Source organism: Vipera berus (genome assembly GCF_964194415.1).
Source record: "Vipera berus genome assembly, chromosome: 3".
In the NCBI taxonomy this organism is placed as follows: domain Eukaryota; kingdom Metazoa; phylum Chordata; class Lepidosauria; order Squamata; family Viperidae; genus Vipera; species Vipera berus.
Window position 1 is genome coordinate 201,946,062 of NC_138204.1, and position 13,927 is coordinate 201,959,988.

At 40.7% G+C, this 13,927-nt stretch overlaps 1 protein-coding gene across 2 annotated transcripts in view; it reads right to left on the bottom strand.

Moving 5' to 3' along the window:
* Nucleotides 1-4,972: 4,972 nt before the first annotated feature.
* Nucleotides 4,973-13,927, bottom strand: part of ENPP2 (ectonucleotide pyrophosphatase/phosphodiesterase 2) — a 60,420-nt gene continuing 51,465 nt past the window's right edge. For both annotated transcript variants that reach the window (XM_081326019.1, XM_081326018.1), the window contains 3 exons: nucleotides 10,580-10,712; nucleotides 8,732-8,888; nucleotides 4,973-5,747 (listed from right to left, as the gene is read on the bottom strand). In XM_081326019.1, coding sequence (XP_081182145.1) covers nucleotides 5,574-5,747; nucleotides 8,732-8,888; nucleotides 10,580-10,712 — 464 coding nt within the window. In that variant the 3' untranslated portion in view covers nucleotides 4,973-5,573. The remainder of the gene's footprint in view (nucleotides 5,748-8,731; nucleotides 8,889-10,579; nucleotides 10,713-13,927) is intronic.

The following is a 13,927-nucleotide window of genomic DNA, read 5'->3' on the forward strand; positions in this document are numbered from 1 at the left end:
AGACTTCTTTTTCTGACCACAGATTGGACAAGGGCAGATTTGAGATGCAAAGCAGGTAAGACTGGATCATTCTCAATAGCTATGATGGTGTTAGGTGGCCAAAGGGAACCTAAGTGGACCCTTTTGTCTAGAAACAGTGGCAAAGTATGCTGCTCAGATCCAGTGAGTGGGAAGATTTATAGAGGATTACAGAATATAGGTAGTCCTTGACTAAAAACAGTAATGGAGCCTGCCCATTATGGTCCTAAGTCATGATGGTCAGAAAGCAGGTCACCCACATTTTTTGACAGCATTTTTTTTTTGCCATGGTGGTTAAGCAAACCAATGTTTTCTATGGTTTTTGCCAAAAGCTGGAAGCTTGTAAGCCGCCCTGAGTCTTCGGAGAAGGGCGGGATATAAATGGAATTTTAAAAAAAAATGCTGGTTGTTGTAAAATAAATGTCATGAAACACAGTTACATGACCACGGTATCCTGCAAATGGCCATAAATGCAAGTGACTTGCTGAGTGTTTGAAATGTGGTCATGTGACTTCAGAGAAATATTGGAACTTCAGAAGTGGCTCCTAAGTACCCATGGAGAGGTGGTCATAACTTTGAACAGTCACTAAGCCACCAGTTTTAAGTCAAGGACTACCTATGCTGTCTAGTTTTCTCTCTTGAGTGCATCTCAGAGGGCTTTGGATCCAAATGTTTCCTAAATAAAAAGATTCTTTAAGGTAAACAATGCCTCGAAGTTCTTTTGAAGGGTTTCATCTATCGGAACCATGACAACTATAATACAAAGGGAAAGATGTCCTTCATTTACTACTCTCCTAATTTAAATTAATCCCAACAAGTACAAGAGTGACACCATGAGTCTCCAGGAGAAAGGGGGAGAAAAGTAGGCAATATCTTCAGCATGAATCTCTCCCCAACTACTAATCCTTAGCAAAGATCGAGCAGCTTTAAGTGTCGCATTAACTTTAATGGGTGGCGTTCTTAAGGCAGCAATGTCTCTTTATAGACAGAAGCCTGGAGAAGTTTGGGCTGCTTTAATGAGGGACGCGGTGCTCTGTGGGTTAGGACGCTGAGCTTCTCGATCAGAAGGTCGGCAGTTTGGCGGGTCGAATCCTGAGTGCCGCGTAACAGAGTGAGCACCTGTTACTTGTCCCAGCTTCTGCCAACCTAGCAGTTCGAAAGCACGTAAAAATGCAAGTAGAAAAATAGGGACCACTACAGTGTGAAGGTAACAGCGTTCCATGCGCCTTTGGCGTCTAGTCATGCCAGCCACATGACCACGGAGACGTCCTTGGACAAGCACTGGTTCTTCGGCTTTGAAACGGAGATGAGCACCGGCCCCTAGAGTTGGAAACGACTAGCACGCATGTGCAGGGGATCCTTTACCTTTATCTTTTAATGGGCAACAGTAAGATGTTGGGCTCATGGACCTTCCACAGCACTTCTTCCAAATCATTTGCAAAGCACGCGGGCTCTGTAATAAAGCTGAAGCTTCTCTCCTAGTAAAAATTACAATTTGAGAGCAACTTTTGCAGGTCCCTGAGTTTCAGGTTGTAAACGTGTGTGAGACAGCAAAAAAAAACCAACAACTGTCTAGTGATTAATTGGCAAAAGTCCCATATATTCCATGAAATATGGAACCTAGTATCCGAAAACTCATGCAGCAGAAATTGGAAGGAACTATCTATCTGACTGTTTCAAGAAGATTAATTGCTCCAGAACTGGCCTCACTATCTCATGTTGTCTAAATGGAAACAGCAATCTAGTTCTGCCGAAGTCTCCCAGCAGCTCTTTCATTTTAAATCCCACTGTACTACTCCTTTCCTCTCTTCCCGCTGCCTTCACTTTCTTCTGAACCATCGATTAATAAATTCAGCGTACCACCTGTGAACAGTTAGGTGAATAAAAAAGAAAGCTGTTGTCCAGCCAGCCGAGCCAAACTGCAGCAACCTACCCATTATTTTTCCAGATGGCCCACGTACAAAGGACACATAATTGATGTCTGTTCCAGTGAAGGGAAAGCCGGAGACTTAACTTCTGAAGATCAAAAACTGTTTTCAGACCTAGGCAGGCTGCTTCTGGAAAATCCATCAACATTATTTTTAGAGCCAGTTTAGACAGGGTAGTGGGTGAGCAAGCGACTGAAGGCTGTGCCAAGAACACGCAGAGACAGACGGGCTTTGAAAGCTGGGATCTTTCTTCAAAGTGGAACATAGCTGGTGCTGGAACCCATGAGCACTTGCAGTCCTGTTTGTGAGAATTACCCTCTCCGGAACAGTGGCCAGCCAAGTCATCTCCTTTAAAAAACCTTAAGACAGTCAGTCTGTTGGACCTCCTCAGGAATTGAGAATATTTGCACTAGCAACTTATAAAATAATGGAAGAAGCTGATAATATAACTGCAGACTTCTCTCATTAGGGATAGGCCATATGTTCTCAAAAAGCCATCGCTGGGACTATTATAACTTTTCCCAGGAAATAAAATTGCAACTCTGCAACTCTAAATTTCATAAGCTAAGGTTTTGGTTTAGATTTGAGGAAAGACAAGGCCTGGCAAGAGATTTCAGTGGAGGTAGGAGAACAAGCTGAATATATGAAACATTTATTCATGCATTTAGGACATGCACACCTGACTACTGTATTGCACTGAAGATGTGGGACTGCCCTTGAAGGTGGGGTAAACTACAACTGGTGCTTGAATGGGTGCTCAAAAATGGGGGAGGACGGGCGGCATAGTGAGAATACCAACAGAAGAGAATATTTGTAGCTCAGGATTGAACTATGGATCCTTGGTGCTCTCTGAGCTTGGTTATTTTCTTGCAGACGTTTCATTACCAAACTAACATCATCAGTGCTAGAAGGGAGTGGGGTTTGTTCTCATTTTATATTCTGACTCCCATCAGGAATTACCATGGAATATTTGGGTAAGTGAAAAGGGCCAGTGTAAATGTAGCAGGACTGGGTAAGTATAGAAAGGGCCAGAAAAATCTTGATTCAAATCCACTCTCAGCCATACTGTAGATATATACTAGGTGACTCTAGATTAGTACCGTAGTCCCCTCTGACAACTCAATTTAACTGGTTGTTGTGAAGAAAACTGCAAAAACAGCCATAATGCCTCTTTAGATCTTAAAGATAAAGCAAAAATAAACAACTTTATTATTTTATTAGTTAACACCACTTAGGCTGACAAATGCAAATGCTAATTAAAACTTTTCCTTTTTAAAAAAACACCTCTCAGGGCTTTTAGAACTGGCTGGGATAGCTTAAGCTGCTGACACATTTATGGAAAATTCTGCATTAATATACACACAGCTAGATTAGAAAGAGTTTTTGCTGGATGTTGAATCCTTTTTTAGTATGTTAAATATTGAATTAATATGTTTTTTAAAACTAAATCTAACTCAAGAGAATATATTTACACCGTGCCCTTAATTTTCTTATCAAATTAACCCATTTTCTGGCTCTGCATAATACTCTGAACCCCCAGCTAACTAACCAAGTAAATGGATTGAATTTACACAAAAAGGGGCCCTGCATATTATGTGAATGCAATTATTAGCCATGAACTGTCCTGGTTAAATACACTGTTTGAAGTTATCCATAATGAGAAATAATTGGAACACAGACACAATTAATCATTCTCCAGTTGCAAACTTGGGCAAGCAAGGTACCAATCAGTTTTGGAAAGGACCAACCAAAAATAACTTAATCTTGTACAAAAATAGATTTCAGCCAAAACAAACTGAAGGACATTTAATGGTATCCAAAAACATGGACCCAGTGGGGTCAAAGATTTCCAAAACTTTGCATGTCTGTTGGGAAATGAAGACTAAGAAAGACAAAGTGAAGTTAGAATTTGCCATTAACCATCAACTGGAATTAAGATGGGCAACAGGTCATACACTTCCTCACACGAAAGAGTTTTCAGGATCAACCTGAGGGAAAAGCTTTTGCTTAAAAATACCCTGTTAAAATATATATATTTTTAAAAAATCAATCTGAGCCTCTTCACCAGGAAAGTTTTCAGAAGGAGCCTACTTTACTGCTCAGAACTTCATCTCCATTCGAGTCCTAGTAAGGTTGGACCAGGAGTCTTCAAACTTGGCCCTTTTATGACTTGTGGACTTCAACTCCCAGAATTCCTCAGCCAGCGTGCCTGGCTGAGGAATTCTGGGATTTGAAGTCCACAAGTCATATAAGGGCCATGTTTGAAGACCCCTGGGTTAGACTCTTAGCAATTTCCTTCTTATGAACTCAACTGCCACATTCTTGCAACTCCTTTCTTATGAAATAAATGTTCATACAACTTCAGGTCGCCAAACTTCTTTAGCAATGTTAAGACTTTTTAATAAAAAGCACCCGGTGTAACATTGCACATGAGGGGGCATTCTTGAATTGCTCTAGTTCACCATGCCCATCTGAGGCCTGGCTCATGCAATGTGCCAAACGGGTGAGGAAACATCTGGAAACAGGGTTAATTTTAAAATATCTGGGGTTGGGGTTGGGGGTGCCAAGGACCATAATTGGCAGAATGATGAAAAACAGGCAAAATCCCTCCAAGTCAGACTGCCTGGTTAGAAAAAAAAATGCTTTTTTGAGCGACAGCAATATTCCAAAGGATTAAGGCAGGGGTCTTCAAACTTGGCCTTCATGCCTGGCTGAGGAATTCTGGGAGTTGAAGTCCACAAGTCATAAAAGGGCCAAGTTTGAAGGCCCCTGGATTAAGGCCTTGTAGCTCTGCCTTCTTCATCCTCAGGCTCCACCCATTTCACTTAGCAAAATCAGAAGTTAAAGAGTGACTGCAATTTTAATGGTTTCTTGCTAGAATCCAGCATTCACTTCCAGTTCCAGCAAAAAAAAAAAACACCTATTGGGCATAATGGGTTCTTTTAACGACCACTGCAAAAAGAGTCATAAAATTGAGCAGGGTCATGTGGTGACTCCTTAACAACCACCATGACATACAACTCTAATTCCAGGCAGTTATGTATTCAGCCTCCTGGGTTAAAAAAAAACAGTATAATTTGAAGGTCACGCAGTAAATTATACTGTGCTTGTGTATAGAGGAAGAATCAACCTGAAAACAAGGGGAAAAAATAGTTTGCCATTGTGAAAGGAACACTAGATAAAACAACCCTAAATGTGTGGTTTTATTATATTTAAGTTTCTATTCTCTATGAAGCTTAAATATGTCTATCACATAGTTAACAATCATTGTCATTTTACATGTATAATACACAATACAGGACTAAAAAAAAAGCACGGCACAAGGGAATGCAATAAAAATTACATTTCCTCAGCCTAAGTAAGTGATTCTTCTGTATCATTTTAAGAAGCTTTGAACTAAGAGACTCTTTAAGAAGCTGCACATCAAGAGCTCTTTAAAAAACACCAAAAAACATGTTTTACATTAAAGATTCAAAACACAACAGACACCGATTTAATATTTTTAAGATTTGTTGCAAGATAAGAAATACACTAATAATTTTAATGTCCTGTTTCAAATTAATAAATATAATATAAAAATATACAGCACTTCATGAGAGGATGGGTGGGCTGAATTTTAAGAGAAAGTTAAATTTCACTTTCAAATGTATGCAGGTATGTTTTTAAAGAAAGAATCTCTGAGTAGCTTCGACTGCTCTTCCGATAGAAGTCTAAGCCGGTAAGTTGTTCGATATCCCGCACTCTCGCTGTGTGCATTTTCAGGAGCTCTTCAACCCACCGGGATTCATCTTCAGAAGAATTCTGGAAGGAAAAAAGGCCCTTTTAAATAATAATAATAATATTCTTAACAGACACAATGAACGCCAACAGTATGCTTAAACTTTAAAAAAAGTCTGTAAAAATTAAAGAGACAACCCCAATCAGTCTTAAAACAAGGATCCTCAAACCTGGCCACTTTAAGACTTGTGGACTTCAACTCCCAGAATTCCCCAGCCAGCCATGCTGGCTGGGGAATTCTGGGAATTGAAGTCCACAAGTCTTAAAATGGCCAGGTTTGAGGACCCTGGTGTCATCTAAAAATACAAACAAAGAAAAAAAACTACATTGTATCTTATACTTATCAACAGTCACTGGTTTACTAATTAATACACTACAAACAGTTCTCAATTTACAGCCACAATTGAGACCATCCCCTTGCTATGCAAGGCAGTTGTTCAGTGATTTTGTGTCCAATTTTACAAACGTTTTTTGACATGGTTATCAAACACATCACTGAAGTCGTGAATCATGTGGTCATTAAGTAAATCTGTCTTCCCCCAGTGACTCTGCTTAGGGGAAGATCGCAAGTAGTGATCACATGAGCCCGGGACACTGCAACCGTCATAAATACGTGCCAGTTGCCAAGCACTCCCATTTTGATCACCAGTGATTTCAGTGGTGTTGTAACTTCCAGCAGTCACCAAATGAATGGTTGCAAGTAACAGACTATATCAGAGGTCCCCAACATTTTGGGAGCCAGGGGCTGGTTATGTGGAGAATGGTTTTTCCACGGACCGGAAGGGGCGTGGTTTTGTGTGCTGCCTGCATCCAGCAGATGGGGCTTTGCTTGTTTGTGTGGCCTGGTTGGCTGGCATGCCGCGGCCCAGTACCATATTAAGGAGAAAAGGCTCAGAAGTTGCTGAAAGTATAACCTTCATATAAATAATTGTGATGAAAGTGATCTTTGATGCAAACAGTCAATCTGTTGTGAAATGCTGGCGAGGAAAGCTGGCTATGCATCCTTTGCTTAAAAGTTCTCACAGTATCTGCCAATGTCAAACCGTTCTAGGATGTTTCTTCCACTGAGTGTTTCACTCAAATCTGATTATCGCCCATTGCCCTCTGTTGGTTGTAGTCCTGCCTTGTGACACAACAGGCCCTGAGCAAAGTGGTGGTGAGGGCCATGTGGGGTGGACTTTTGTAATGCTTGAAATATGGGTTGCACTGGCAAACTAACATGCGGTTACCTTGTTTAATTTAGCCCACATTCTGAACATCACCTTGTAAGATTGGAATGCTGACATTTTCCCTTACTCGTTGTAACTAATTGCAAAAAAGAACTTTCTCAGGTGAATAACAAAAGACTTTGTTTTTCAACTGTGCGTGTTAAGACATACTTAGGTGAAAATGTATCTTTATGCAACAGACTCTATGGCAGGGGTCCCCAACCCCTGATCCATGAAAGGTAGACTTTGATGAAGAGCAAAAGTAATATAGATCAGGGGTCCCCAACCCCCAGTCTGTGGACCGGTACCAGGCCGCAGCATGCCAGCAACCGGTCCGCACAAACAAGCAAAGCCCCATCCGTGGGACACAGGCAGCACACAAAACCACGCACTCTCCGATCTGTAGAAAAACCTTTTTCCACGAAACCGGTCCCTGGTGCCCAAAAGGTTGGGGACCTCTGCTCTACGGGACTCATGATGTCTTTTCCCCTGCTAATGTTTTACTCTTTTATACTGTTAATACATTGCTCATTTCAATGGTCATGCTTAAATATTATTGAATGCTTTAATTCTTATGATGTAACTGGACAGATGATTGTTTCTTAAACCAATCAACTTTTACTTTGAAGTTCCTTGTTGGGCTAACTGTAAAAGTAAATGTAAGCCATTTTTGCAGGTGCTCTTTCTTTTCATACAGAGACCCCTCTTTATCAGAATATTCTAATAAACTGTTAAATGATAACAGAATAACAGAGTTGGAAGGGACCTTGAAGATTTTCTAATCCAACACCCTGCTCAAGGAGAAGACTCCATGCCAATGGCTGTCCAAGCTCTCATTAAAAACCTCTAGTGAGGGAGCACTCACAACTTCTGCAGGCAAGCTGTTCCACTTATTAATTGTTCTAACTGTCAGGAAAAAAAAATTTATTTGTAGGTTGGTTGTCTCCTTGATTAGTTTTCATCCATTGCTTTATGTCCTGCCTTCAAGTGCTTTGGAGAATAGGTTGTCCCCCTCTTCTTTGTGGCTGCCCCTCAAGTATTGGAATACTGCCTAGTCATTTCAAAAGTCCTAGTCTTTTCATTAAACTAGACATACCCAATTCTGCAACCGTTCTTCATATGTTTAAACCTCCAGTCCCCCAATCATTTTTGTTGCTCTTCTCTGCACTCTGTCTAGAATCTCAACATCTTTTTTACATCATGGTGACCAAAACTGGATGCAGTATTCCAAGTGTGGCCTTACCAAGGTGTTATAAAGTGGTATTAACACTTCACATGATCTTGATTCTATCCCTCTGTTAATGCAGCCTAGGACTCTGTTGGCTTTTTTGGCAGCTGCAGCACACTGCTGACTCATATTGAAGTGATTGTCCACTAGGACTCCAAGATCCCTCTCTCAGTTATTACTATTGAGCTAGGTACCACCTATACTATACCTGTGCATTTGGTTTTTCTTGCCTAACTGCATAACCTTACTTTTCTCACCATTGAATTTTATTGTGTTAGATAAGGTTCTTCTGATCTTCCTACACAGTTCCTTATTGGACAGTGTATACTGAGATAGAACCTAAGACCAGATTTGATGATCAGTGGGCTGTCAAAAAAGTCAGGAGAGCACAATCAATCCTAAATAGGTTCTCTTATGCAGCCACCACCTTGACATCCTGCCTCCTTGGTCTGTTCCATCACTTTGGGACTGATTTTAATTTTGCAACTGTATAACATGATTCAAAAAACATTCTGGAGACATGTTGGCACTTTGGGCCAAGCACAAGTCAACAGAAATGAGTTGGAACTTACATTGCAGCTTTCATCATTGTCAGGCCTATGCGGGAAAATATATGCCAAAACTGAAAGAGGTCCATCACACTTGTCAGCAGGCTGAGTGAAGTCTAAACAACTTGTGATGATACTGTAGTAGTGAGTTGGAACCGGGATCGAACTTCCTTCCACATACCTAGAAGATAAATTTTTCATCTTTTTACAAATGTGTCTTAAGGGAGATAAGGCAGCACAGATTCTGAGAAAATGATCAACCACTGATTTATTAGTTTAAAATCAATCAGGGGTGTCCAAATTTGGCAACTTTAAGACTTGTGGGAGTTGAAGTCCACAAGTTTTAAAGTTGTCAAGTTGGGACACCCCTGAAATCAATTCTTTCAACTGCCTTTTGAACAAACAAAAAAAATCCTTACTTAGCTGATCATAAGAGGGACAAAATAGCCCCATCACTGCATGAATTATTCTTCAATCTCTATAAAGGTTTTTTTAAAAAATCTTTTCCAAGAAGAAAAAAGTAAAATATTAACAGCTAACTATTGTAAGAAAATAAATATCGTTTCAGGTAAATAAAGCAGAGTGATTTTGGATTCATTTATCCATCCCACCCAAAGGCTTGGTTTGAGGATTTAAGTGAATTTAGCCAAATTTGCTGGATAAATCACAGGGTTTAGGAACAGATACAAAAAAAATTGCAATCTCCCAGCCAAACCTTCTCTAGCATGGATTACAAGTCATGGGGAGGAGTTGCCAGTTATTTCTGAACAATGTTGGGCCAGATAAAATGAGTGATCTGGGTTGTGTTAAAACTTGTTTCCAATGCCAATAATTCCAGATATAAAAGACTGGATTTCAGAGATGCCTGATTTAGCCAATTTTGAGAAAAGTATATGCACTCTTAATCAGAAAATGTCACATTTCTCTCTTTCGACAAAATAGATCTTCAACAGGCTGGGTGAATTTGAAATTTTATTTTTCCTCTCTAAATTTACAAAATGTCTGATTTGATTGTGTTGTTGCTGCCATGGGAGGTGGGAGTTTTTAATGATTGCTATATGGTGGATTTTTAAAATTTTGTAAGCCACTCAGAGTCAACCATGTGTGAGGCTATATATTCTTAATAAATAAATAAGTGAATAACAATCACGTGAACTTTGCTTTATTTCTCTCTTTCTAATAGAATATCAGAGTTGGAAGAGACCTTGGAGGTCATCTAGTCCAACCCCCTGCTCAGGCAGGAAACGCTATACCATTTCAGACAAATGGTTGTCCAATCTCTTCTTAAAACCATCCAGTGTTGGCACATCCACAATTTCTGAAGGCAAGCCGTTCCACTGGTTAATTGTCCTAAAAGGTAAAGGTTCCCCCGCACATGCGTGCTAGTCGTTTCCGACTCTAGGGGCTCATCTCCGTTTCAAAGCCAAAGAGCCAGTGCTTGTCCGAGGATGTCTCTGTGGTCATGTGGCCGGCATGACTAGACGCCAAAGGCGCACGGAACGCTGTTACCTTCCCACCGTAGTGGTCCCTATTTTTCTACTTGCATTTTTACGTGCTTTCGAACTGCTAGGTTGGCAGAAGCTGAGACGAGTAACAGGCGCTCACTCTGTTACGCGGCACTCGGGATTCGACCCGCCAAACTGCCGACCTTCTGATCGACAAGCTCAGCGTCCTAACCCACTGAGCTACCACGTCCCTTTTAATTGTCCTAACTTCTCCTTAATTCTAGGTTGCTTCTCTCCTTGGTTAGTTTCCATCCACTGCTTCTTGTCCTTCTGTGTTTGCTGTTGCTTATATATCTATTTTCCTTTCTCTTCGGTGATAGTTCATTTTTGTTTTATGTAAGTTGGTTTAATAGTAGTGGATCCTTACAGTTTGATTTTGTCTGGGGTGTCATGCAAACCATCAAAGTCATAGTCAAAGATTGGTCCACTAATCACGTTGACTCCGTTACGTTCAATGGCGTATCTCTTCACCAAAACCCTCTGGAAATAATTCCAGACCTCTGTAGGTATACAAAAAAAAAGCAGGCAAGATTATCTTAAAGACTACCAGAGAAAGCATTAAATAATAGCTATTCTCTGCATAAAGTCCTTACATTTCCATTCAGAGATGTTCTGCAGAAGGACAGAGAAATACTAGTAATAAACCCACACTTTTATTTCATTAGATTTATAAACCCACCTGTGCCCCAACACCATAACAAGGCCAGGCAGCTGACAACAATAGAAAAATGTTAAAGGAAAACCAAAAAGAACATCTGGAAGGCCAATAAACATTCATCCTAATATACATAGTCCACAAAAGGCCTGCCACCCACCTTGCAAGCCACCATGCTTTCAAGACCATTTCCACAAGCCTAGGGTAGGGATCACAGGGATCTTGGGGTGGTGGGTGGGGAATGCTTTCCCAGAGGACAAGCATTCAGACAGAAGAAGGTCCAACTCCTGAGTCCTATCAGATGACGCTATTTAATCAATGGGATCCAGAGCGTGCCATTCATGTCTGCACTTACAGGATGGACAGAAGCTATAGTCCATCAAGTAGCTAGAATTAAAACGTGGATTCAAGCTTCTGTTAAAGACAGAATGAAGGAGATTCTCAAGGTCTATGGAGATTCTCACGGTCACGGTTGCCCAAAAGGTGCTTTTCAAAAGGCGGCTGGACTTTCTTCTTGCTGTTTCTCCTTGAAAACATTGGCTTCTCATCCAAGAAGCTTCTTCTCAAGAAGAACGGAAGAAGCTTCTGGGATGAGAAGTTTTTTCCAAGGGAAAAAAACCAAGGAAGTCCAGATGTCTTTCGAAAAGCACTTTTGGGATAGAATGAAGGACAATGTCTGTTATAGATAGTCCTCGATTTAGGAGCACATTTTGGGACCAGAATTTCTACTGTAAATTGGTGCATTTGTAAACAAAGTCATCATGGGACTTTACAGGCAGTCCTTGGCTTATGGCCATAATGGAGCTTGTCCGTTATAGTTGTAACAGTGGTAAAGCAGGTCAACACATAACTGACTCAATTTTATGGCCTTTTTTCAGCAGTCATTAAGCGAATGCCATGGTCATTAAGTGCATCCATTGCTTGCTATGGGGCATTTTTTTGCCAAAAGAAGTAAAGATTGGGGTTTGGGGCAAAAACTTCATAAATTATGATTACGCGACCACAGGACTCTGAAAACGGTTATAAATGCAGGGCCAGATGCTTAGTGTCCAAAATGCAGTCATGTCATCACAGGGGTGGTGATGGCTGTCCAAATTTTGGAACTGGGTCATGAGTTTCTTTGGGGGGAATCTGTTGCAACTTTGAATGGCCGTTAAGCTACTAGTCAAAAGTCAAAGACTCCCTATAAACTGTAGATTTAGGGAAAGATGAAAATTTGCACAGCATGCTGTTAGCACAAATCTCAGTATGTGAGCACAAGCTGTTGTAAAAACAGCAATTCATTCCTAGTAGCACAATATCCAGGACACTCTAAGACAGGGGGTCTTCAAACTTGACCCTTTTATGACTTGTGGACTTCAACTCCCAGAATTCCTCAGCCAGGCACGCTGGCTGAGGAATTCTGGGAGTTGAAGTTCACAAGTCATAAAAGGGCCAGGTTTGAAGACCCCTGCTCTAAGATGACATCCACAGAACACCAAAGGAGCCGTGTAAAAGCAAAATGGTCAAAATCTTGCAAGAATTGGGCCATCTATTTAATCCTTTGGGCAACCACCTTCTAAACTGTAAAGATACTGACCTTCGCTATAGGCAAAAGTATCAAGTAACGAAGATACATCGAACTGAGCACAAATGCTGGATGAACTTTACCCTTCCCATATTATATTATTATTATTATTATTATAAATCAGTCATGGAAGGAAACATGCGGTGCCTTTGAAAATAATCTGGACCTTATGCACCATATTCTAACATACATGAACTGGAGATCTACATCTCCCTGAGCATTCTTTAGACAAGCAATTTTGGTATTTGATGTAAGTAGTGGTAATTCTTCTGCTCCTATGATTACCTAAACTGAATGTTAGTAGGATTCTAAGATGGAGAAACAAATATTTTAACTGATTTGTGTCAGTTCCACAGAATATTAGCTATATATTCTAAAACAGGCCTAATATTAAAGACGAGGATTTACTCCCTTCCTTTGCCAACAAACAGAGGGGCATTAACAAAGGACTTAGTGCCCTTCTGTATCTGGTACAGACTGGACAATTATCACATTGTTCTTCTCCTACAAAAGAAAATGAGCTCAACCGGTATTGTTTTCCTTATGGCACTACCTATACCCACAATGATGCCAATGGCATCTCTTTGTGATTGCACTTTCAGTCGTTTAAGTTTAGTTTAGTTTTAGTTTTATTAAATTTTTATACCGCCTTTCATCCTCCCTATATTTTAAGGAACTTCACAATGACTTAGTGCCAGTATAATTGAAGGCATTCAGTTTGTTACTGAAGACTGGATACATGCAACAAGCACCAACTGTGACCATTTCTGGAGCTCTCTGATCTTCCAGAGTGACTCTGTGCCCTTATTATCTCTTGAGGGTTTTGCTTTTCCTCCAATGTGTCCAATTTATGTATTTATTATATCTCGTCTTTAATGTTTGTACAAATAACTCAAGCTGGCTAACACACACAATACTCCTTCCTCTTCCTATTTTCCTCCTGACAACAACCCTGTGAGGTGGATTAAGGTGAAAGAGAATGACTGGCCCGAAGTCACCCAGCTGGCTTTCATGGCTAAGTGGGCACTTGAACTCACAGTCTCCTACTTCCAGGCCCAACTAGCTAATTTTCAGAGAACTGCCTAGACCAGGGGTAGGCAAACCTTGGCTCTTTTATGACTCGTGGAATTCTGGGAGTTGAAGTCCACGAGTCATAAAAGAGCCAACGTTGCCTACCCCTGGCCTAGACAAATCCCTGCAGTTTTCTTGGCAAGTTTCTTTGTAAGTGAGTTGCCATTGGCTCTTTCCTAGGGTTGAGAGGAAGTGACTGGCCCAAGGACACCCACCTGGCTTTGTACCTAAGATGGGACTAGAATTCAAGATTTCCAGTTTCTAGCCTGACACCTTAACCCCTACACCAAACTACCTCTCATCTTTTGGTTTAGATTACTGGAAACGGTTCTACATGGGGCTGTTTTGGGGAAGACTTCAGAAGCTCTACATAGTTCCAAGTAATCATATTTTAACTAACTTGAAAAGACAGTGCATCAAAT